Here is a 26,063-nt window from a genome sequence, read left to right on the forward strand (position 1 = left end):
TTTCCCAAACCCCTTTCCTGATTCCATTCCCCAATGGAATTCCCCAAATCCTTTCCCTAAATCCCCTTCCCTGAATCCCTTCCCTAAACCCATTCCCTAAACCCTTTCCCTAAATCCCTTTCCTTCCCTAAATCCATTCCCCGAATCTCCTTCCTTTCCTGAATTCCTCTCCTTCCCTGAATCCCTTCCCTAAATCCTTCCCCAAAATCCCTTCCCGGAATCCCATCCATGAATCCTTTCCCTAAAATCCCTTCCCTAAATCCCTTCTCTAAATCTCTTCCCTAAATCCTTTCTATGAATCCATTCCCCGAATCTCTTCCACGAATTCCTTCCCTGAATCCCTTCCCTAAATCCCTCTCCTTCCCAAACCCCTTTCCTGATTCCATTCCCCAAATCCTTTCCCTAAATTCCCTTCCCTAAATCCCTTCCCTAAATCCATTCCCTAAACCCTTTCCCTAAATCCCTTTCCTTCCCTAAACCCATTCCCTGAATCTCCTTCCTTTCCTGAATTCCTCTCCTTCCCTGAATCCCTTCCCTGAATCCCTTCCCTAAATCCTTCCCCAAAATCCCTTCCAGGAATCCCATCCACGAATCCTTTCCCTAAAATCCCTTCCCTAAATCCCTTCCCTAAACTCCACTTCCTTCCCTCAATCCCGGGAGCGCGGATTTGGTGTTTCCCGATGGAAAAGCGGGATGGGATCACCCGGGAACGATCCTGGTGGGGATCAGGGAATGCCGGAGGGTGGAAAAACCTTTGGAAAACCCCAGCAGGAAAAATTCCACTGCCAGAGCAGGACGGGCAGGGCCTTTCCAGGAATGCGCTGAGGAATTCCAAGCAGGAATTCCAGGGTGGTTTGGGATGGGATTCGTGGAGCTTCAATCCCATCTCATTCCAACCCAAAGATCCCAGGGTGATCCAACCTTTCCTTGGACACTGCCAGGGATTCTCTGGGAATCCCAGCCCAGCCTGGAATCCCTTCCCAAGATCCCACCATCCCAAGCTCCCCTTTCCCACTGGAAGCCATTCCCTGCCTCCTGCCCCTCCAGCCTTCATCCCAAATCCCAAATTCCAGCTCTGGAATCCCAAATTTCCCTCTGGAAAAGGCTCCAAGGATTCCCTGGATCCTTCCCTGATCCAGCTGCACATTCCCAGCTCTCCCAGCCTGCCATTGGATCCAGCCCCATCCCGACTCCTCCTTGAGAAGGAATTTTGGGATCCAGGGGCTTCACTGGGAATTCAGGACTCCAGGAAGGGTCTCCCTTCCCTTTTCCATCCACAAATTCCATAAAAATCCCTCAGGATGGATCCTGAGTGTCCTTGATCCCAGAATCCCAGAATGGTTTGGGATGGGATCCCTGGACCTTCAATCCCATCCCAGGGACACTTCCCACCATCCCAGGGTGCTCCAAATCCACGCTGGGACACTGCCAGGGATTCTCTGGGAATTCCAGCCCAGCCAGGAATCCCTTCCCAAGATCCCACCATCCCAAGCTCCCCTTTCCCACTGGAAGCCATTCCCTGCCTCCTGCCCCTCCATCCCATTCCCAAATCCACCTCCAGCTCTCCTGGAAACCTCCGGAAAACTCCCCCAAACCACCTGGGCCAGGTGGGATTTGGGATCTCGTTCATGGGCCGGAATTTTCCATGGGAATCCGGCAGAATTCCCAAATCCCACGGTCACCTGCTGCGCTTGTCCTGCCTGTCCTTTTCCCGCCGCTGCGATTCCCGGAGGTCGGATTCCACCTGGACGTTGGTCAGCAGCTGCGTCCCGTGGAAGAGCAGCTTGGCCAGGGCCTGTCGGGAAAGGGACATCCCGGGAATTTGGGCTTGGAATGCACCAATCCCGGATCCTTCCCGTCCGTGGGATGGGTGGGGATCCGATACCAAGGATCCCGGTCAAATCCCAATCCCTCGAGGATCCAGAAATCCCTTCCCTGAATCCCATCCCATGATCTCATTCTGGAATCCCATCCCATAATTCCATAATTCTTTCCCATAATCCCATCCCGGAATCTCTTCCTGGAATCCCATCCCAGAATCCCATCCTGAAATCCCTTCCCAGAATCCCTTCCCACAATCCCATCCCAGAATCCCATCTGTGAATCCTCTCCCATCTCATAATCCCATAATCCTTTCCCATAATCCCATCACAGAATCCCATTCCATATCCCCATCCCATAATCCCATCCTGGAATCCCATCCAGAATTCCATCCTGGAATCCCATCCCATCCCATCCCATAATCCCAGAATCCCTTCCCATAATCCCATCATGGATTCCCATTCCATAGTTCCATAATTCCATCCCAGGATCCCATAATCCCCTCCCATAATCTCATCCTGGAATCCCATCCCAGAATTCCATCCTGGAATCCCATCCCATAATCCCTTCCCGGAATTAAATCCCATAATCCCATCCCAGAATCCCAGAATCCCATCCCAGAATCCCATAATCCTATCCCAGAATCCCATCCTGGAATCCCACTCCAGAATCTCAGAATCCCATCCAGAATCCCAGAATCCTATTCCAGAATTCCATCCTGGAATCCCATCCCAAAATTCCATCCCATAATCCCAGGACATAGTCCCATCCCGGAATCCCATCCCAGAATCCCATCCTATCCCACAATCCCATAATCCCATCCTAGAATCCCATCCCAGAATCCCACCCCATAATCCCATCCCATATCCCCATCCCATAATCCCATCCCAGAATCCCATCCCAGAATCCCATCCCAGAATCCCATCTCAGAATCCCATCCTGGAATCCCATCCCATAATCCCATCCTGGAATCCCATCCCAGAATCCCACCCCATAATCCCATCCCATATCCCCATCCATAATCCCATCCCAGAATCCCATGACATAGTCCCATCCCGGAATCCCATCCCAGAATCCCATCCCAGAATCCCATCCCAGAATCCCATCCCAGAATCCCATCCCAGAATCCCATCCTGGAATCCCATCCCATAATCCCATCCTGGAATCCCATCCCAGAATCCCACCCCATAATCCCATCCCATATCCCCATCCCAGAATCCCATCCCAGAATCCCATAATCCCATCCCATAATCCCATCCCGGAATCCCATCCCATCCCAAAATCCCATAATCCCATCCCAGAATCTAAACCTGGAATCCTATCCTGGAATCCCATCCCAGAATCCCATCCCATCCATGACCCCATTCCATAATTCCATCGCGGAATCCCACTTCATAATCCCATAATCCCATCCCGGAATCCAATCCCATCCCAGAATCCCCATCCGAGGTTGGAAAATCCCACGGAATCCAACCATTCCCAGCACCAAGGGTCCAGCCCCAATCCCGCACCAGGAATTTCTCCTGGATTTTTGTCCCACCAAAGGGAACACCAAGGAGGAAAACATGGAACAAGGATGGATCCAAGAGGAGATTCCCATCGGATCCCAAATCCCAGTCCTGGGGAGTTTCTCTCCCGGTTTTTGGCCCAAAAAGGAGAAAAGCCAGGGATAAGGAAGGATCCAAGAGGAGATTCCCATCGGATCCCAAATCCCGGTCCTGGGGAGGTTTTCTCCTGGATTTTTGTCCCATCAATGGGACACCAAGGAGGAAAACATGGAACAAGGAGGGATCCAAGAGGAAATTCCCATTGGATCCCAAATCCCGGTCCTGGGGAGTTTCTCTCCCATTTTTTTGTCCCATCAATGGGACACCAAGGAGGAAAACATGGAACAAGGAGGGATCCAAAAGGAAATTCCCATTGGATCTCAAATCCGGGTCCTGGGGAATTTTTTCCCCATTTTTTTGTCCCTCCAAGGATCAAAAGAAGGGATAAGGGTGGATCCAAGAGGAGATTCCCATTGGATCCCAAATCCCAATCCTGGGGAGTTTCTCTCCTGGTTTTTAGCCCAAAAAGGAGGAAAACCAGGGATAAGAAGGGATCCAAGAGAACATTCCCATTGGATCCCAAATCCCGGTCCTGGAGAGTTTCTCTCCCAATTTTTGTCCCACCAAGAGGATACCAAGGAGGAAAACGTGGAACAAGGAGGGATCCCAAAGGAAATTCCCATCACATCCCAAATTCCACTCCTGGGAATTTCTCTTCCAGTTTTTTTTGTCCCATCAAGGGGACATCAAGAAGGAAAACATGGAACAAGGAGGGATCCAAGAGGAGATTCCCATTAGATCCCAAATCCTGCTCCTAAGGTGCTCTTCTCCCATTTTTTTTTTTTTTTTGTGTCACCTCTCCCGGCTTTTGGCGCAAAAAGGAGAAAAGTAAGGGATAAGAAAGAATCCAAGAGGAGATTCCCATTGGATCTCAAGGATCTGGCCCAAATTCCCACTGTGGAGTTTCTCTCTCCCAGTTTTTGGTCCATAAAGGAGGAAATCCCGGGATAAGGAGGGATCCAAGAGGAGATCCCAATTGGATCCCAAATCCCACTCCTGGGGAGTTTCTCTCCTGGTTTTTAGCCCAAAAAGGAGGAAAACCAGGGATAAGAAGGGATCCAAGAGAACATTCCCATTGGATCCCAAATCCCGGTCCTGGAGAGTTTCTCTCCCAATTTTTGTCCCACCAAGAGGACACCAAGAAGGAAAACGTGGAACAAGGAGGGATCCCAAAGGAAATTCACATCACATCCCAAATTCCACTCCTGGGAATTTCTCTTCCAGTTTTTTTGTCCCACCAAGATGACACCAAGAAGGAAAATGTGGAACAAGGAGGGATCCCAAAGGAAATTCACATCACATCCCAAATTCCACTCCTGGGAATTTCTCTTCCAGTTTTTTTGTCCCATCAAGGGGACATCAAGAAGGAAAACATGGAAGAAGGATGGATCCAAGAGGAAATTCCCATCAGATCCTGATGGTCTAGCCCCAGTCCCAATCCTGGGGAGTTCCTCTCCCGGTTTTTGGCCCAAAAAGGAGAAAAACAAGGGATAAGGAAGGATCCAAGAGGAGATTCCCATTGGATCCCAAATCCCGGTCCTGGGGAGTTTCTCTCCCATTTTTTTGTCCCATCAATGGGACACCAAGGAGGAAAACATGGAACAAGGAGGGATCCAAGAGGAAATTCCCATCAGATCCCAAATCCCGGTCCTGGGGAGTTTCTCTCCTGGTTTTTAGCCCAAAAAGGAGGAAAACAAGGGATAAGGAAGGATCCAAGAGGAGATTCCCATTGGATCCCAAATCCCGGTCCTGGGGAGGTTTTCTCCTGGATTTTTGTCCCATCAATGGGACACCAAGGAGGAAAACATGGAACAAGGAGGGATCCAAGAGGAGATTCCCATTGGATCCCAAATCCCAATCCTGGGGAGTTTCTCTCCCATTTTTTTGTCCCATCAATGGGACACCAAGGAGGAAAACATGGAACAAGGATGGATCCAAAAGGAAATTCCCATTGGATCTCAAATCTGGGTCCTGGGGAATTTTTTCCCCATTTTTTGTCCCTCCAAGGATCAAAAGAAGGGATAAGGGTGGATCCAAGAGGAGATTCCCATTGGATCCCAAATCCCACTCCTGGGGAGTTTCTCTCCTGGTTTTTAGCCCAAAAAGGAGGAAAACCAGGGATAAGAAGGGATCCAAGAGAACATTCCCATTGGATCCCAAATCCCGGTCCTGGAGAGTTTCTCTCCCAATTTTTGTCCCACCAAGAGGATACCAAGGAGGAAAACATGGAACAAGGAGGGATCCCAAAGGAAATTCCCATCACATCCCAAATTCCACTCCTGGGAATTTCTCTTCCAGTTTTTTGTCCCATCAAGGGGACGTCAAGGAGGAAAACATGGAAGAAGGATGGATCCAAGAGGAAATTCCCATCAGATCCTGATGGTCTAGCCCCAGTCCCAATCCTGGGGAGTTCCTCTCCCGGTTTTTGGCCCAAAAAGGAGAAAAACAAGGGATAAGGAAGGATCCAAGAGGAGATTCCCGTTGGATCCCAAATCCCGGTCCTGGGGAGGTTTTCTCCTGGATTTTTGTCCCATCAATGGGACACCAAGGAGGAAAACATGGAACAAGGATGGATCCAAGAGGAAATTCCCATCAGATCCCAAATCCTGCTCCTAAGGCGCTCTTCTCCCATTTTTTTTTTGTCTCATCTCTCCCGGTTTTTGGTGCAAAAAGGAGAAAAACAAGGGATAAGAAAGGATCCAAGAGGAGATTCCCATTGGATCTCAAGGATCTGGCCCAAATTCCCACTGTGGAGTTTCTCTCTCCCAGTTTTTGGTCCATAAAGGAGGAAATCCTGGGATAAGGATGGATCCAAGAGGAGATCCCAATTGGATCCCAAATCCCACTCCTGGGGAGTTTCCCTCCTGGTTTTTAGCCCAAAAAGGAGGAAAACCAGGGATAAGAAGGGATCCAAGAGAACATTCCCATTGGATCTCAAATCCCGGTCCTGGAGAGTTTCTCTCCCAATTTTTGTCCCACCAAGAGGACACCAAGGAGGAAAACATGGAACAAGGAGGGATCCCAAAGGAAATTCCCATCACATCCCAAATTCCACTCCTGGGAATTTCTCTTCCAGTTTTTTTGTCCCATCAAGGGGACGTCAAGAAGGAAAACATGGAACAAGGAGGGATCCAAGAGGAGATTCCCATTAGATCCCAAATCCTGCTCCTAAGGTGCTCTTCTCCCATTTTTTTTTGTCTCATCTCTCCCGGTTTTTGGTGCAAAAAGGAGAAAAACAAGGGATAAGAAAGGATCCAGGAGGAGATTCCCATTGGATCTCAAGGATCTGGCCCAAATTCCCACTGTGGAGTTTCTCTCTCCCAGTTTTTGGTCCATAAGGGAGGAAATCCTGGGATAAAGAGGGATCCAAGAGGAGATCCCAAATCCCACTCCCGGGGAGTTTCTGTCCCAGTTTTTGGTCCATAAAGGGGGAAATCCTGGGATAAAGAGGGATCCAAGAGGAGATCCCAAATTCCACTCCTGGCGAGTTTCTCTCCCGGTTTTTGGTCCACAAAGGAGGAAATCCCGGGATAAAGAGGGATCCAAGAGGAGATCCCAAATTCCACTCCTGGCGAGTTTCTCTCCCAGTTTTTGGCCCATAAAGGAGGAAATCCAGGGATAAGGAGGGATCCAGGAGGAGATTCCCAATTGGATCCCAAATCCCACTCCGGGGAGTTTCCCTCTCGGTTTTTGGTCCATAAAGGAGGAAATCCCAGGATGAAGAGGGATCCATGAGGAGATCCCAAATCCCACTCCGGGGAGTTTCCCTCCCAGTTTTTGGCCCATAAAAGGAGGAAACCCAGGGATGAGGAGGGATCCAGGAGGAGATCCCAAATTCCACTCCCGGGGAGTTTCTCTCCCGGTTTTTGGTCCATAAAGGAGGAAATCCCAGGATGAAGAGGGATCCAGGAGGAGATCCCAATTGGATCCCAAATTCCACTCCTGGGGAGTTTCTCTCCCGGTTTTTGGTCCACAAAGGAGGAAATCCCAGGATGAAGAGGGATCCATGAGGAGATCCCAAATCCCACTCCCGGGGAGTTTCCCTCCCAGTTTTTGGCCCATAAAAGGAGGAAACCCAGGGATAAGGAGGGATCCAGGAGGAGATCCCAAATTCCACTCCCGGGGAGTTTCTCTCCCGGTTTTTGGTCCACAAAGGAGGAAATCCCAGGATGAAGAGGGATCCAGGAGGAGATCCCAAATCCCAGTCCTGGCGAGTTTCTCTCCCGGTTTTTGGTCCATAAGGGAGGAAATCCCGGGATAAAGAGGGATCCAGGAGGAGATTCCCAACCCCTCCTCACCCTCTCGGTCTCCTTGACCAGCTTCAGGCTCTTCCCCTTCTCCTCCTCCTGCTCCTCCTCCTTGTCCTGCTCCACCTTCTTCCCAAGCGCTTCCCTGGCAGGAAAACGGGGAAAAGTTGGGAATATTGTAATAATAGTAGTAATAGTAATAATAGTAGTAATAGTAATAATAGTAATAATAGTAATAGTAATAATAGTAGTAACAGTAATAATAGTAATAATAGTAATAGTAATAATAGTAATAATAGTAGTAACAGTAATAATAGTACTAATGGTAGTAATGGTAATTATAGTAATAATAGTAATAATAGTAATAATAATAATAATAATAATAATAATAATAATAATAATAATAATAATAATAATAATAATAATGTTTACATTAATATAAATTTAATTCAATTAATATAAATATATAAACTTTATCTATAATAAATATAATATCATATAATATAATTCACATTAATTTAATGATTATAAACGTTTATATGAATGGATTTGGGATGGGTTTGGAGCCCCAGGAATGGTCCTGAGCCTGGGGATGGGTCTGGGATGGTTCTGAGCCCTCGTTTTGGATCCTGAGCTCTGGGATCGGATTTGGGATGGATCCTGAGCCTTTGGGATGGATCCTGAGCCTGGGATTGAGTCTAGGATGGATCTTGAGCTTGGGATTTGGTTTGGGATGGATCCCGAGCCTGGGGTTGGGTTTGAGACAGATCCTGAACCTGGGATTTGGTCTGGGATGGATCCTGAGCCTTTGGAATTTGGTCTGGGATGGATCCTGAGCCTGAGACTGGGTTTGGGATGGATCCTGAGCCTGGGATTGGGATGGATCCTGAGGCTTTGGGATGGATCCTGAGCCTGGGATTAGGTTTGGGATGAAGCCTGAGCCTTTGGAGTGGATCTTGAGCCAGGGAATGGATTTGGGATGGATCCAGAGCCTGGGATTGGGATGGATCCTGAGCCTGGGATTGGGATGGATCCTGAGCCTGGGATTGGGTCTGGGATGGATCCTGAGCCTAGGATTGTGATTGGGATGGATGCTGAACCTTTGGGATTGGTTTGAGATGGATCCTGAGCCCTGGGAATGGTTCTGAGCCCTGGGGATGGATTTGGGATGGATTCTGAGCATTTGGGATGTATCCTGAGGTCTGGGATTGGAACTGGGATTGATCCAGAGACTTTGGGGTGGATCCTGTGCCAAGGATTGGGACGGATCCTGAGCCTGGGATTGGGTTTGGGATGGACTCTGAGCCTCTGGGATGGATCCTGAGCCTGGGATTGCATTTGGGATGGGTTTGGAGCCCCGAGAATGGTCCTGAGCACTGGGGATGGATTTGGAATGGATCCTGAGCTCTGGGATGGATCCTGAGGCTGGGATTGGGTTTGGGATGGATCCTGAGCTCTGGCAATGTTCCTGATCCCCTTGGATGGGTTTGGGACGGATCCCGAGCCCCGGTTCCGATTTTGAGACCCAGATTTGGGGTCAGCTCCTGATCTCCGGCCCAGTTTGGGGCGGGAACCCGCCACCGTCCCCTTCCCTCTGGAAAACCGGGAATGGGGCCCGGCCTTCCCCCGTTCCTCACCGGCGCCGGGCATCGATGCGGTTCCGGCGGGCGGCGATTCGCTGCTGCAGCTGCCAATCCGCTCTGGAACCGGCACGGGAACCGGGACTGATACCGGCATCGCCATCGGGAACGGCATCGGTACCGGCATCGGAACGTGACCGGCATCGGGAACGGGAACAGCATCGGGAACGGGACCGGGAGCGGGAGCGGGACCGGGAGCGGAATCGGGATCGGGAACGGCACCGGGATCGGTACCGGGATCGGTACCAGGATCAGCACCGGGATCCGGCTCGGGACGGACTTTAGGATCGAGCTCAGGCTCCGGTTGGGGCTCCGCGGGCTCCACGCTCGGGCCTGGGCCCGCCCCGTCCGCCCCCGGCTCCATCAGCACACCTGGCCGCAGGTGCGCGTCCGTTACCGCGCATGCGCGGCTCCCGTTACCCCGGCAACGGCTGATGCGCTGCCCTCACTGCGCATGCGTGCACACTGAGCGTCCCGCGTTGCCAAGCAACGGGTGTGTCATCACCTGCGCGCTGCCGCGCATGCGCTGTGACCCTTCCCGTTGCTTGGCAACGGCGGGAGCATCATGGCCCCCTCCCCCCTCCGCTCCCAAATTTTCCAAATTTTCCGTGGGAAACGGCGGGAAAAAGGCACCGGGGGAGATCCTCCCGCTCCTTCCCGCCGGGATCCGGGAGACGGGAACGGGGTTGGAATGAGGGGAGGGGATGGGACGGAATTCCCAGAGAATTCTTGGGAATGTCCCAGGAAAGGTTGGAGCACGCGGGGATTGGGGTGGGAAAGGGATGAGATGAAAAGTCCATGGATCCATTCAAAAAAAATTCCAGGATTCTGGGATCAAGGACACTCAGGATCCATCCCGAGGGATTTTTATGGAATTTGGGGATGGAAAAGGGAAGGGAGACCCTTCCTGGAGTCCTGAATTCCCAGGAAGCCGCTGGATCCCGAAATTCCTTCTCAAGGAATAGTCTGATGGGAATGGATCCTGAGCCCAGGACTGGGGGAGCTGGGAATGGAGGGGATTCCCTGGGAAAGGGGAGCTTGGCATGGTGGGATCTTGGGAAGGGATTCCTGGCTGGGCTGGAATTCCCAGAGAATCCCTGGCAGTGTCCAAGGGTGGATTTGGAGCACCCTGGGATGGTGGGAAGTGTCCCTGGGATGGGATTGAAGGTCCAGGGATCCCATCCCAAACCATCCCGGGATTCTGGGATCAAGGACACTCAGGATCCATCCCGAGGGATTTTTATGGAATTTGTGGATGGAAAAGGGAAGGGAGACCCTTCCTGGAGTCCTGAATTCCCCGTGAAACCCCTGGATCCTGAAATTCCTTCTCAAGGAGGAATCGGGATGGGGATGGATCCAATGGCAGGCTGGGAGAGCTGGGAATGTGCAGCTGGATCAGGGAAGGATCCAGGGAATCCTTGGAGCCTTTTCCAGAGGGAAATTTGGGATTCCAGAGCTGGAATTTGGGATTTGGGATGAAGGCTGGAGGGGCAGGAGGCAGGGAATGGCTTCCAGTGGGAAAGGGGAGTTGGGGATGGTGGGATCTTGGGAAGGGATTCCTGGCTGGGCTGGGATTCCCAGAGTATCCCAGGACAAGGATCCCGCTCCCAAATCCCGGGAATTTGCTTTTCCATCCTCCCTCGCGGCCGATCTCCAGCATTTCTGGGAATTCCACGGATTCCATGGATTCTGTGGCACGGAACCCTCCAGGCTCAGCATTCCCGGTCCCTCCTCCTCCTCCTCCTCCTCCTCCTCCTCGGGGATGTGGGAGCCGCCTGTTGCCATGGGGGGTCGGTTGCCATGGAATTCGGATCCGCAGTTTCCATGGAAATCGGGGGAGGTTGGGAATGGGGTGGGATGGAGGGGGAGGGGAGGGTGAGGCCCTGCCGGGATTCCCGGGATGGGCCCAAAAATTTTATGGGAAAAAATTTCCACCTCTTCTCCCCCCAATTCCTGCTTTTTTCCCCTTCATGGGATTTTCCTTTTCCAGGGAATTTCGCGGCCCTGATGGGGCTGATCTGGGGGTAAAGGAGTGGGAATATTCCATGGGATGATTTGTGGAAAATCCCAGATTTTTTGGGATTTCCTGATTCCTTTCAGATTGCTCCAGGAATGCAGCGATCCAAATCATTCCCTCCAGGAATGCTGAGATGGGAAAAAATCCTGGAATTTCAGCCTGATCCATCCCTTTCCCAACCCTGAATCCCAAAAGATGAGGAAAAATGGGGTGACCCCACAACCTGACCCCATCCACCCACCCCCATTCCCGCTCTTTTCCACGATTATTTCTGGGAAAAAAACCCTTAAAACTCATTAAAAAGTGGAATTATCCACGTAAACCATGGAATTATCGAGGTTTAGAGGGCCGGGAAGCCCCGAATTCCTGGGAATGCTGGAATGAGGAGGAGGGGAAGGCTTGGGGAATTTTTTTGCCCAGCTCCAGAAGATGGCAGCAAGCACCCGCGGCATTCCCGGCGTCGGGAACGGCTCCATCCAAACCCTCTGCAAGCGGCTCCAACTTCTCCCGCTCCCAAATCCCGGCCGGACCCTCCGGAGCTCATTCCCTGCTTGGAAAAAAAAAAAAAAAAAAAAGTGAGTGAATTCCTAATTTTTAAGAAAAAAAAAATTTAATTTTATTTTTTTTTCCCCCCCCCGCAATTCCAAAGCGTCGCTGGGAAAAGGGGAAAAAAAAAAATAAAAATCCAGGCGGGTTTTGATTCCCAGCTCTCCGTGCCAATGGAAAAAGGGGAAAATTGGGAAGTGGAAGGAAAAGGGGGAGGGAGCAGCGGTTTCCCGGGAACCGTTCCCGGAGCGACGATTCCAAAGGGATCGCCTTTGGAAAAAAGGGGAAAAAAAGGGGAAAAAAAAGGGGGAAAAAAGGGAGCATGGGATGGCTCAGCCGCCTCCTGAGTGAGTCCTCTGGAATCCGCCGGGATTTTGGGGATATTCGGGAATTATTCGGGAATTATTCGAGATTTTTGGGATCATCGGGAATTATTCGGGAATTATTCGGGAATTATTCGGGATTTTTGGGATCATCGGGAATTATTCGGGAATCATTCGGGAATTCGGGGAAACGTTTTCCAAGCCCTAAAATCGTCCGGGATTTGAGGTGGGATGGGATGGGGAAAGGACGAGGAGGAGCGGGATGGTTCCTGCTCGGAACTCATCCGGCGAGATTCCCAGAGGGAATTTTTGGGGATCCGAGATCCGGGGAGATTCCCGGAGGGAATTTTTGGGGATTTGAGATCTGGGGAGATTCCTAGAGGGAAATTTTGGGGATTTGAGATCCGGGGGGATTCCTGGAGGGAATTTTTGGGGATTTGAGATGCGGGGAGATTCCCAGAGGGAAATTTTGGGGATTTGAGATCCGGGGGGATTTGAGATCCGGGGGGATTTGAGATCCGGGGGGATTCCTGGAGGGAATTTTTGGGGATCCGAGGTCCGGGGAGATTCCCGGAGGGAATTTTTGGGGATTTGAGATCCGGGGGGATTCGGAATTTTTGGGGATCCGAGATCCGGGGGGATTCTCAGAGGGAATTTTTGGGGATCCGAGATCCGGGGAGATTTGAGATTCGGGGGTATTTGAGATCCGGGGGGATTCCTGGAGGGAATTTTTGGGGATTTGAGATCCGTGGAGATTCCCGGAGGGAATTTTTTGGGGATCCGAGATCCGGGGGGATTTGAGATCCGGGGGGATTTGAGATCCGGGGGGATTCCTGGAGGGAAATTTTGGGGATTTGAGATCCGGGGGGATTTGAGATCCGGGAAGATTCCTGGAGGGAAATTTTGGGGATCCGAGATCCGGGAAGATTCCCGGAGGGAATTTTTGGGGATTTGAGATCCAGGGAGATTCCCAGAGGGAAATTTTGGGGATCCGAGATCCGGGGAGATTCTCAGAGGGAATTTTTGGGGATTTGAGATCTGGGGAGATTCCCAGAGGGAAATTTTGTGGATTTGAGGTCCGGGGAGATTCCCAGAGGGAAATTTTGTGGATTTGAGGTCCGGGGAGATTCCCGGCCGGCCCTGAGGATCCAGGATTGCAGCCGGGAGTGAGTGTGGGAACTGCGCAGCTCCGAGTGCGTGGGAGAGCTCGGGAACAGCCGGGGCTGGGAATCTTTGGGATCCAGGGAAGGAGGGATCTGCCCAAATCCCGGGATTTGGGGTCCCTAAAAGGGAAATCGAGGTGGATTTTCTGGGATGTGGAATTCCAGAGAAGGGGATGGAGGAATTCCCGGAGGGGGGGGTTTGGGGAATGGGGGAGCCCCCACGTTCCTGGGGGGTTCATTCCCGAATTTCGGGGTTGTGGACAGGTGGGACCACCTGGAGCAGGGAAAATTTGGGAGCTGCAGGGAAGGAGAAGGAGATGGGGGATGGGAATGGAGTGGGAATGGGAATGGGATTGGGAAGGGGATTGGGAGTGGGAATGGGGGTGGGGATGGGAATGGGAATGGGAGTGGGAATGGGAATGGAGTGGGAATGTGAGTGGGAATGGGAGTGGGAATGTGAGTGGGAATGGGAGTGGGGAATGGGAATGGGATTGGGAAGGGGATGGGAATGGGAATGGGAATGGGATTGGGAGTGGGATTGGGATCTGGATCAGAATCAGGATCGATTTGGATTGGTATTGGGATCAGGATCAGGATCGATTGGGATTGGGATTGGGATCGGGATCAGGATCGATTGGGATTGGGATTGGGATTGGGATCAGGATCAGGATCGATTGGGATTTGGATCAGGATCAGGATCGATTTGGATTGGGAGTGGGATTGGGATTGGGATTTGGATCAGGATCAGGATCGATTGGGATTGGGATTGGGAGTGGGATTGGGATCGGGATCAGGATCAGGATCGATTGGGATTGGGATTCCTCCTCGGTGAAGGATCCTCGGGGCAGAATTCTCAGGATCCTGGGGATCCCAGGAGTGGGAAGGATCCTCTGGACCAGGAAGGGGGGTGCAGCTCCGCAGGAATTCCCACCTGGAATTTCGGGAAGGGCTCAACCCTTCACTTCCCCATTCCCAGTGGGAATTCCCAGCCCATCCCGGGACCGCAGCCACCCCCAAACTGTGGGATCGGGGGCACAACACTGCTCCCTTCCCTTTCCCGTTTTTCCTCCTGGCATTCCCATAAATTTAAACCGCTCTGGGATCAGGATCGGGATCAGGATTGGTACTGGGATTGGGATCGGGATTCCTCCTCTGTGAAAGATCCTTAGGGCAGCATTCCCAGAATCCTGGGGATCCCAGGAGTGGGAAGGATCCTCTGCAGCAGGAACGGGGCTGCAGCTCTGCAGGAATTCCCACCCTGAATTTCGGGAATTCGTCCTTCAGTTCCCCATTCCCGCTGGGAATTCCCAGCACGTCCCGGGATCACAGCTGTGGGATCAGGGCCACCCCATTGCACCTCTCCCCATTTTTCCTCCTGGATTCCCATAATTTTAAACCACTCTGGGATTGGAATTGGGATCGGGATCGGGATGACGATCAGGATTCCTCCTCAGTGAAGGATCCTCGGGGCAGAATTCCTGGAATCCCAGGGATGCCAGGACTGGAAAGGATCCTCTGCTTCAGGAATGAACCGGGAGAAGAATCCCGGCAGGGGCTGCAGCTCCGCAGGAATTCCCACCTGGAATTCCGGGAATTGCCCCCCTCCACTTCCCCATTCCCACTGGGAATTCCCAGCTCATCCCGGCACCGCAGCCACCCCAAAACTTCCCGGTTTTCCCCCGGGCATTCCCATAATTTTAAACCGCTCTGGGATGGGGATTCGGGACTGGGGACTGGGGACTCGGGACTGGGGACTGGGGACTCGGGACTGGGGACTCGGGACTGGGGACTGGGGACTGGGGACTCGGGACTCGGGACTGGGGACTCGGGACTGGGGACTCGGGACTGGGGACTGGGGACTGGGGACTCGGGACTCGGGACTGGGGACTGGGGACTCGGGACTGGGGACTGGGGACGGGGGACTGGGGACTGGGGACGGGGGACTGGGGACTGGGGACTCGGGACTGGGGACTGGGGACTGGGGACGGGGGACGGGGGACGGGGGACTGGGGACTCGGGACTGGGGACGGGGGACTCGGGACTGGGGACTCGGGACTGGGGACTGGGGACTGGGGACTGGGGACTGGGGACTGGGGACTGGCGACGGGGGACTCGGGACTGGGGACTGGGGACTCGGGACTGGGGACTGGGGACTGGGGACGGGGGACTGGGGACTGGGGACGGGGGACTGGGGACTGGGGACTGGGGACTGGGGACTGGGGACTCGGGACTGGGGACTCGGGACTCGGGACGGGGGACTCGGGACTCGGGACTGGGGACGGGGGACTCGGGACTCGGGACTCGGGACTCGGGACTCGGGACTCGGGACTCGGGACTCGGGACTCGGGACTCGTCCTGCGGGCGGAATTCCCTGGATCCCGGGGATGGATCCCGGCACCGGGAAGGTGCCGCCGCTTCCCGGGGGAGTGGCGGCGCCCCGGCACCGCCTCCCGCTCCTTCCTTCCCCCTTCCTGCCCCGGCTCCTCCCGCGCCCCGGGAGCGGCTCCGGCTTTTCCCGGGATCCTGGGGAAATCCTGGAATTTCCCCCCCCCCCGGCGCCGGGAGAGGAGCGGGAAGGATTCCCGGGAATCCGCGCCCGGAATTCCCGGCGGGTTCCCCAAGCTGCGCCGCCGTGCAGGTGAGGGGATGCCGGAGTTCTGCGGCTTTCCCAATTTTCCATCCCGGCTTCATGGGAAGCGCCGTCTGGAGGTGATCGCGGCGATTCCCGGGGGATCCGATCCCACCGGGGTTCGGGATCCAATCCCACCGGGATTCGGGATTCGGGATTCGGGGTTCAGGATTCGGGATCCGATCCTGCCGGGAGCCGGGATTCGGGATTCGGGATCCGATCCCACCGGGAGCCGGGATTCGGGATTCGGGGTTCAGGATTCGGGATCCAATCCCACTGGGAGCCGGGATTCGGGATTCGGGATTCAGGATTCGGGATCCGATCCTGCCGGGAGCCGGGATTTGGGATTTGGGATTCGGGGTTCAGGATTCGGGATCCGATCCTGCCGGGAGCTGGGATTCGGGATTCGGGGTTCAGGATTCGGGATCCGATCCTACCGAGAGCCGGGATTCAGGATTTGAGATCCGATCCCACCGGGATTTGGGATCCGGGATTCGGTCCCACCGGGATTCAGGATTTGGGATCCGATTCCCACTGGGAGCTGGGATTCGGGATTCGGGATTTGGGATCCGATTCCCACTGGGAGCTGGGATTTGGGATTCGGGATTCAGGATTCAGGATCCAATCCTGCCAGGAACCAGGACTGGGGATCCGGGATTCGGGATCTGATCCCGCCGGGAGCCGGGATTCGGGATTTGGGTTCGGGATTTGGGATTCGGGATTTGAGATCTGATTCCCACTGGGAGCCGGGATTTGGGATTTGGGATTCAGGATTCGGGATCCGATTCCCACTGGGAGCCGAGATTCGGGATTTGGGATTTGGGATTCAGATTCCAATCCCACCAGGAACCGGGATTTGGGATTAGGTCCTACCGGGATTTGGGGTTTGGGATCTGATTCCCACCAGGAGCCACTGGCGTTTGGGATTCGGGATCTGATCCCACGAGGAACTGGGATTCGGGATTCGAGATTTGGGATCCGATTCCCACCGGGATTCGGGATTTGGGATCCGATTCCCACTGGGAGCTGGGATTCGGGATTCAGGATTCAGGATTCAGGATTCAGGATTCAGGATTCAGGATTCAGGATTCAATCCTGCCAGGAACCGGGATTTGGGATTTGGGATTTGGGATTTGGGATTTGGGATTCGGGATTCGGGATCCGATTCCCACCAAGATTCAGGATTTGGAATCCGATCCCACTGGGAGCCAGGATTTGGGATTCGGGATTTGGGATTCAGGATCCGATCCCACCAGGAGCTGGGATTTGGGATTTGGGATTTGGGATTCAGGATTCAGGATTCGGGATTCCTGATTCAGGATCCCATCCCACAGGGAGCCACCGGGACACAGGAATCCCGTGGGAAGGTGAGAGCTGCTTTCCAAATTGGGGAAACACTGGGAAGAGCCGAGGGAATGGGAACAGGAGTTGGGAAGGGCTCTCTCCATCCCATTCCCGACATTCTGGGAAAACCGGGATGAGCTCCTGGTGGCAACGGGGAGGAAGGTGGAGGTGGAGACTCAGGAATTTGGGAATATGAGAGCCGAGGGTCGGGAATTCCGTGGGATTTGCTGGAATCAAGGTTTTCCCGGCGGTTCTGGAAGCAGGAATTGGGAATGTTGTGGATTTTATTTTTTTTTTTGTTGGGATTTGGTGGATCCAGGGATTCCGTGATTCCCTCGGGATTTGTGGGGATGATCCCACTGCTGGATCACTGGGATGGGGATCCCAGTCAGGGAAGATCCTGGGGGTGTTGGAATGTCCCAAGGAAAGGGAAGATCCAGGGAATGTCTGACCTGGAATGGGGAAGGATTCGGGAATCTCGGAGCTGAGAAATTCCAGGAGCAGGATGCAAATCCAGAAAAATCCAGAAAATCCAGAAAATCCAGAAAATCCAGCCCTGAGCTTTTCCAAGGGCTGGGAATGCAGCATTGGAATCCTTTGGGTTTTTTTTTTCCTGGTGGATGGAGCTGGAAATCTGGGAATTTTCCAGGTGGGATATCCGCGGTTCCTCCGGTGACGAAAGGGTAAAACCTGGGATGAGTAGCAGGAAAAATCCCACAGGGAATAAAAGGAGGTTTTCCCATGGAAAATCCCACGGGTTTGGCAGCGTTTGCTCTCGGGATGGATCCTGGGATGGATCCTAGGAAGGACTGGAATGGATCTTGGGAAGAGCTGGGATGGATCCCAGGAATTACGGGGATGGATCCCAGGAAAGACGGGGATGGATCCCAGAAGGATCCCAGGAAATATGGGGATGGATCCTGGGAAGAGCTGGGATGGATCCCAGGAAAGACGGGGATGGATCCCAGAAAGAGTGGGGATGGATCCTGGGAATGACAGGGATGGATCCCAGGAAGGATGGGATGGATCCCAGGAAAGACAGGGCTGGATCCCAGAAAGAGTGGGGAGGGATCCTGGGAATGACAGGGATGGATCCCGGGAAGGATGGGAATGGATCCTTGGAAGGATCCCAGGATGGAGCCCAGGAAGGACTGGAATGGATCCTGGGAAGGGTGGGGATGGATCCCAGAAAGGATCCCAGGAAGGACTGGAATGGATCCTGGGAAGAGCTGGGATGGATCCCAGAAAGAGTGGGGATGGATCCTGGAAAGGACAAGAATGGATCCTGAGAAAAATCCTGGGAAAAATCCTGGGAAGGATCCCAGAAAGGAGAGGGATGGATCCTGGGAAGGAGTGGGATGGATCCTGGGAAGAATCCCAGAAAATATCCCAGGAAGGATGGGAATGGATCCCGGAAAGGACAGAGATGGATCCTGGGAAGGGTGGGAAGGGATCTTGGGAAAGATCCCTGGAAGGATCCTGGGAAAGATCCTGGGAAGGATCCTGGGAAGACCAGGGATAGATCCTGGGAAAGATGGGAATGGATCCTTGGAAGAATCCCAGAAAGAATCCCAGGAAGGATAGGAATGGATCCTGGGAAGGACTGGGATGGATCCTGGGAAGGACTGGGATGGATCCTGGGAAGGACTGGGATGGATCCTGGGAAGGACAGGGATGGATCCTGGGAAGGACAGGGATGGATCCTGGGAATTGTAGGGATGGGTCCTGGGAAGGACTGGGATGGATCTTGGGAAAGATCCCTGGAAGGATCTCAGAAAGGACAGGGATGGATCCTGGGAAGGATGGGAATGGATCCTTGGAAGGGTTCCAGAAAGGATCCCAGCAAATATGGGAATGGATCCTGGGAAGGACTGGGCTGGATCCTGGGAATTGCAGGGATGGATCCTGGGAATTGCAGGGATGGGTCCTGGGAAGGACTGGGATGGATCCTGGGAATTGCAGGGATGGATCCTGGGAAGGACAGGGATGGATCCTGGGAAAGATCCTGGGAAGGATCCTGAGAAGAATGGGGAAGCATCCCAGAAAGGATGGGAATGGATCCTGGAGAAGGAAGGAGATGGATCCCAGGAAGGACAGGGATGGATCCCAGGAATTATGGGATCAATCCCAGGAATTATCGGGATGAATCCCAGGAGTTGTGGGGATGGATCCCAGGAAGGATCCCAGAAAGGATGGGAAGGGATCCTGGGAAGGATCCTGGGAAGAATCCTAGGAGTTACGGGGATCGATCCCTGGAAGGATCCTAGGATGGATCCCAGGAATGGATCCCAGGAATGGATCCGGGGAAGGATCCTGGGAAGAATCCTAGGAGTTACGGGGATGGATCCCTGGAAGGATCCCAGGAAGGATCCCAGGAAGGACAGGAATGGATCCTGGGAAGGATCCTGGGAAGAATCCCAGAAAGAATCTCAGTAAGAACAAGGAAGGATCCCAGGAAGGACTGGGATGGATCTCAGGAAATATGGGGATCCATCCCAGGAATTATGGGGATCAATCCCAGGAATTACAGGGCTGGATCCCAGGAAGGATCCCAGGAAGGACAGGAATGAATCCCAGGAATTATGGGGATCAAGCCCAGGAATTACAGGGCTGGATCCCAGGAAGGATCCCAGGAAGGACAGGGATGGATCTCAGGAAATATGGGCATCAATCCCAGGAATTATGGGGATCAATCCCAGGAAGGATCCCAGGAAGGACAGGAATGAATCCCAGGAAGGACAGGAATGAATCCCAGGAATTATGGGGATGGATCTCAGGAATTATGGGGATCAATCCCAGGAAGGATCCCAGGAAGGACAGGAATGAATCCCAGGAATTATGGGGATGGATCCCCGGAATTATGGGGATCAATCCCAGGAAGGATCCCAGGAATGAATCCCAGGAATTATGGGGATGGATCCCTGGAATTATGGGGATCAATCCCAGGAAGGATCCCAGGAAGGACAGGGACAGATCCCAGGAGGGATCCCAGGAATTTTGGAGATGGATTCCCTGGAGGAATCCCAGGAAGGATCCCAGGAAGGATCAGGGCAAGGATCCTGGAAACGACTGGGATGGATGCCAGGAAGTACGGGGATGGATCCCAGGGATTACGGGGATGGGTGCCAGGAATTACGGGGATGGATGCCAGGGATTACGGGGATGGATCCCTGGAAGGATCCCTGGAGGGATCCCAGGAACGATCCCGGCAGGGACAGGAACTCTGGGATGGTGTCGAGGCCGAGTTTGAGGAAGCGGCAGAAAAAGGGAACAGGAAGAGGCCGAAAGCTCCCGACAGCCCCCGGGGAACCTCGGAGAGCTCCGGAAATGGGGCCAGGAACGGCCCCAAAAACCCCTTCTGTCAAAATCCCGGGATCTGACGGGAAAATCCTGGGATCGGATAGGTAAATCCTGGGATCTGATGGGGGGAAATCCTGGGATTTAACAGGAAAATCCCGGGATCTGATGGGTAAATCGCTGGATCTGATGGGAAAATCCTGGGATCTGACAGGGAAAATCCTGGGATTTGACAGGGAAATCCTGGGATCTGACAGGGAAAATCCTGGGATTTGACAGGGAAATCCTGGGATCTGAAGGCAAAATCCCAGGATCTGACAGGAAAATCCCAGGATTCAACAGGCAAATCCTGGGATCTGAAAGAAAAATCCTGGGATCTGACAGGGAAACCCTGGGATCTGACAGGGAAATCCTGAGATTCAACAGGTAAATCCTGGGATCTGATGGGAAAATCCTGGGATCTGACAGGGAAATCCTGAGATCTGAAGGCAAAATCCCAGGATCTGACAGAAAAATCCCAGGATTCAACAGGTAAATCCTGGGATCTGATGGGGGGAAATCCTGGGATTTAACAGGAAAATCCCAGGATCTGATGGGTAAATCGCTGGATCTGATGGGTAAATCCCGGGATCTGAAGGGAAAATCCTGGGATCTGACAGGGAAATCCTGGGATCTGACAGGGAAATCCTGGGATCTGAAAGGGAAATCCTGGGATCTGAAGGCAAAATCCCAGGATCTGACAGGAAAATCCCAGGATTCAACAGGCAAATCCTGGAATCTGAAAGGAAAACCCTGGGATCTGACCGGGAAACCCTGGGATCTGACAGGGAAATCCTGAGATTCAACAGGTAAATCCTGGGATCTGATGGGAAAATCTTGGGATCTGACAGGGAAAATCTTGGGATTTGACAGGGAAATCCTGGGATCAGATTGGAAAATCCCAGGATCTGACAGGGAAATCCTGAGATCTGAAGGCAAAATCCCAGGATCTGACAGAAAAATCCCAGGATTCAACAGGTAAATCCTGGAATCTGACGGGAAAATCTTGGGATCTGACAGGGAAATCCTGGGATCTGACAGGGAAATCCTGGGATTTGACAGGGAAATCCTGGGATCTGAAGTCAAAATCCCAGGATCTGACAGGAAAATCCCAGGATTCAACAGGTAAATCCTGGAATCTGATGGGAAAATCTTGGGATCTGAAAGGAAAACCCTGGGATCTGACAGGGAAATCCTGGGATCCAACAGGGAAATCCTGGGATCTGATGGGAAAGTCTTGGGATCCGTCAGGAAAATCCCAGGATCCAACAAGGAAATCCTGGGATCTGACAGGAAAATCCTGGGATCTGACAAGAAAATCCCATCATCTGACAGGGAAATCCAGGGATCTGATGGGGGGAAATCCTGGGATTTGATGGGAAAATTCCAGGATCAGACAGGAAAATTCTGGGATCTGACTGGAAAATCCCAGGATCTGACAGGGAAATTCCAGGATCTGACAGGGAAATTCCGGGATCTGATGGGAAAATCGCAGGATCTGACAGGGAAATCCCAGATGCAACTTGCCAGGAAAAGTGGGAAGCCCCGGGAAGGAGCCTTGGATGGGGCTGGGGTGGCTCCAGAGGGAAGGAGGTGCTGGAATTCCAGGATTCCTGGGAAAACCGGGATATTTGGAGGGGTGGAGCTGTTACATCCCAGGAAAACAGGGGAAGGGTTCCCAGGGCGGTGGATTCCATGGAAAATTCCCGGGATCCAAATTATCCTGCCGGGATCCCAATCCCAGCTTTGGGGTCTTCGGGTGCAATCCGGCATTTTCCAGCTCGGGATTGAGGCTGGAAAAGCGGGAGTGTCAATGTAAATGTAGGGAGTTGTTTGATTTGGGATCATTCCAAGCGGGAATGGGCTGGGAAAGCTTCCCGGGAAAAAGTGGGAATGGGATTTTAGGGAAAAAAGGGGGATTTGGGGTTTAAGGGGTTGATATGGGAGATGTGTGGGAATGGTGGGAAAATGGGAATATGGGAATAGTGGGAAAATGGGAATAATGGATATTTCAGAATGAGGGATGTGTGGGAATAATGGGAATATGGGAATGATGGATACCTGGAAATTATGGGAAAACGGGAATGAGAAATATCTGGGAATGATGGATACATGGAAATTATGGACAGGTGGGTATGATGGGAATGTGGGAGCGATGGGAAAATGGGAATGATGGGAAGGATGGGAATGATGGATCCATGGGAATGAGGGATCCATGGGAATGATGGGAATAATGGATCCATGGGAATAATGGTCATGTGGGAATGATGGAAATGAGGGATGTGTGGGAATTATGGAAATGTGGGAATGAGGGGTATGTGGGAACGATGGGAATATGGGAATGACAGAGTCATGGGAATGATGGATATGTGGGAACGATGGGAATGTGGGAGTGATGGGAAAATGGGAATGATGGGAAAATGGGAATGATGGGAAGGATTGATATTTCAGAATGAGGGATGTCTGGGAATGATGGATATGTGGGAACGATGGGAATGATGGGAACGATGGGAATGATGGGAATGATGAATACCTGGGAATGATGGGAAAATGGGAAATGAGGGGAATATGGGAACGATGGGAATATGGGAACGATGGGAAAATGGGAATGACAGACTCATGGGAATGATGGATATATGGGAATGATGGGAATGTGGGAGTGATGGGAAAATGGGAATGATGGGAATATGGGAATGATGGGAAGGATGGGAATGATGGGAAGGATGGGAATGATGGATCCATGGGAATGAGGGATCCATGGGAATGATGGGAATAATGGATCCACGGGAATGATGGTCATGTGGGAATGATGGAAATGAGGGATGTGTGGGAATTATGGAAATGTGGGAATGAGGGGTACGTGGGAACAAAGGGAATATGGGAATGACAGAGTAATGGGAATGATGGATATGTGGGAACGATGGGAATGTGGGAGTGATGGGAAAATGGGAATGATGGGAAAATGGGAATGATGGGAAGGATGGATATTTCAGAATGAGGGATATCTGGGAATGATGGGAAGGGAATGTGGGAACGATGGGAATGATGGGAATGATGAATACCTGGGAATGATGGGAATGATGAATACCTGGGAATGATGGGAAAATGGGAAATGAGGGGAATATGGGAACGATGGGAAAATGGGAATGATGGGAAAATGGGAATGATGGGAAAATGGGAACGATGGGAAAATGGGAAGGATGGATACATGGGAACGAGGGATCCATGGGAATCATGGTTGTGTGGGAATGATGGGAATATGGGAACAATGGGAATATGGGAATGATGGATATCTGGGAATGAGAGATATCAGGGAAGGACGGCAATGTGGGAATGATGGGAATGTGGAAATGATGGATATCTGGGAATGAGGGATACGTGGGAATGGTGGGAATATGGGTACGATGGACACGTGGGAATGAGGGATACACAGGAATGATGGGAAAATGGGAATTATGGGAATTATGGGAATTATAGGAAAGATGGATATTTCAGAATGAGGGATATCTGGGAATGATGGATATGTGGGAACGATGGGAATGATGGGAATGATGGGAATGATGGGAAAATGGGAATGATGGAAAAATGGGAAATATGGACACATGGGAATGATGGGAATACGGGAATAATGGATATATGGAAATATAGGAGTGATGGGAATATGGGAATGATGGGAATAATGAACAGGTGGGAGTGATGGATACATGGGAATGATGAGAATGTGGGAATTATTGGAAAATGGAATTTATGGGAATATGGGAATGATGGGGAAATGGGAATGATGGATATTTCTGAATGCTGTGATCCACGGGAATGATGGGCACATGGAAAAGAGGGACATGTGGGAATGAGGGACAGACGGGAATGATGGGAATGTGGGAACTATGGATATCTGGGAATAATGGAATGATGGGACTATGAGAACAATGGGAAAATGGAAATGATGGGAATATGGGAATGATGGGAATGATTGATACCTGGGAATGATGGGAATATGGGAATGATGAGAAAATGGGAATGGTGGACACATGGGAATGATGGATATCTGGGAATTATGGGAATATGGGAATGATGGGAATGATTAATACCTGGGAATGATAGGAATATGGGAATGAGGGATAGACGGGAATGATGGGAATGTGGTAATGACAGGAATATGGGAATGATGGATACTTCAGGATGAGGGATCCATGGGAATGATGGAAAAATGGGAATGACGGACACGTGGCAATGACAGATGTCTGGGAATGATGGGAATGTAGAATGATGGGAATTTGAAAATTATGGGAATATGGGAATAATGGGAAAGTGGGAATGATGGGGAAATGGGAATGATGGATATTTCTGAATGAGGGATCCACGGGAATGATGGGCACATGGAAAAGAGGGATATGTGGGAATGAGGGACAGACGGGAATGATGGGAATGTGGGAACTATGGATATCTGGGAATAATGGAATGATGGGACTATGAGAACAATGGGAAAATGGAAATGATGGGAATATGGGAATGATGGGAATGATTTATCAATCACGGGAATGATGGGAATATGGGAATGATGAGAAAATGGGAGTGGTGGACACGTGGGAATGATGGATATCTGGGAATTATGGGAATGTGGGAATGATTAATACCTGGGAATGATGGGAATATGGTAATGATAGGAATATGGGAATGATGGATATTTCAGAATGAGGGATCCATGGGAATGATGGATACCTGGGAATGATGGAAAAATGGGAATGATGGACATGTGGCAATAACAGATGTCTGGGAATGATGGGAATGTGGCATGATGGGTTTTTGAAAATTATGGGAATAATGGGAAAATGGGAATGATGGGGAAATGGGAATGATGGATATTTCTGAATGAGGGATCCATGGGAATGAAGGGCACATGGAAAAGAGGGACATGTGGGAATGAGGGATAAATGGGAATGATGGGAATGTGGGAACAATGGACACCTGGGAATGATGGGAATGTGGGAATGATGGGCATATAATGTGGGAATATGGGAATGATGGGAATGATGGGAAAATGGGAATGATGGGATCCATGGGAATGGTGGATATGACAGGAATGATGGGAATATGGGAGTGATGGATACATGGGAATGATGGGTATTTCTGAACAAGGGATCCGTGGGAATGATGGAAAAATGGGAATGATGGAAACGTGGCAATGAGAGATATCTGGGAATGATGGGAATATGAGAATGATGGGAATGTGGGAATGAGGGGAAAATGGGAACAGTGCGAATATGGGAATGATGGATATTTCTGAATGAGGGTCCACGGGAATGTTGAGCACATGGAAAAGGGGGATATGCGGGAATGAGGGATACACAGGAATGATGGGAATATGGGAGTGACAGATATGTGGGAATGAT

At 51.7% G+C, this 26,063-nt stretch overlaps 1 protein-coding gene across 1 annotated transcript in view; it reads left to right on the top strand.

The window, feature by feature from the left end:
- Positions 1-12,115: 12,115 nt before the first annotated feature.
- Positions 12,116-26,063, top strand: part of LOC134432652 (protein-tyrosine kinase 2-beta-like) — a 95,547-nt gene continuing 81,599 nt past the window's right edge. Inside the window, exon 1 of the mRNA XM_063181550.1 lies at positions 12,116-12,225. Within this exon, the coding sequence (XP_063037620.1) occupies positions 12,201-12,225 (25 nt within the window). The 5' untranslated portion in view covers positions 12,116-12,200. The remainder of the gene's footprint in view (positions 12,226-26,063) is intronic.

Source organism: Melospiza melodia, assembly GCF_035770615.1.
Source record: "Melospiza melodia melodia isolate bMelMel2 chromosome 3 unlocalized genomic scaffold, bMelMel2.pri SUPER_3_unloc_4, whole genome shotgun sequence".
Lineage (NCBI taxonomy): Eukaryota > Metazoa > Chordata > Aves > Passeriformes > Passerellidae > Melospiza > Melospiza melodia.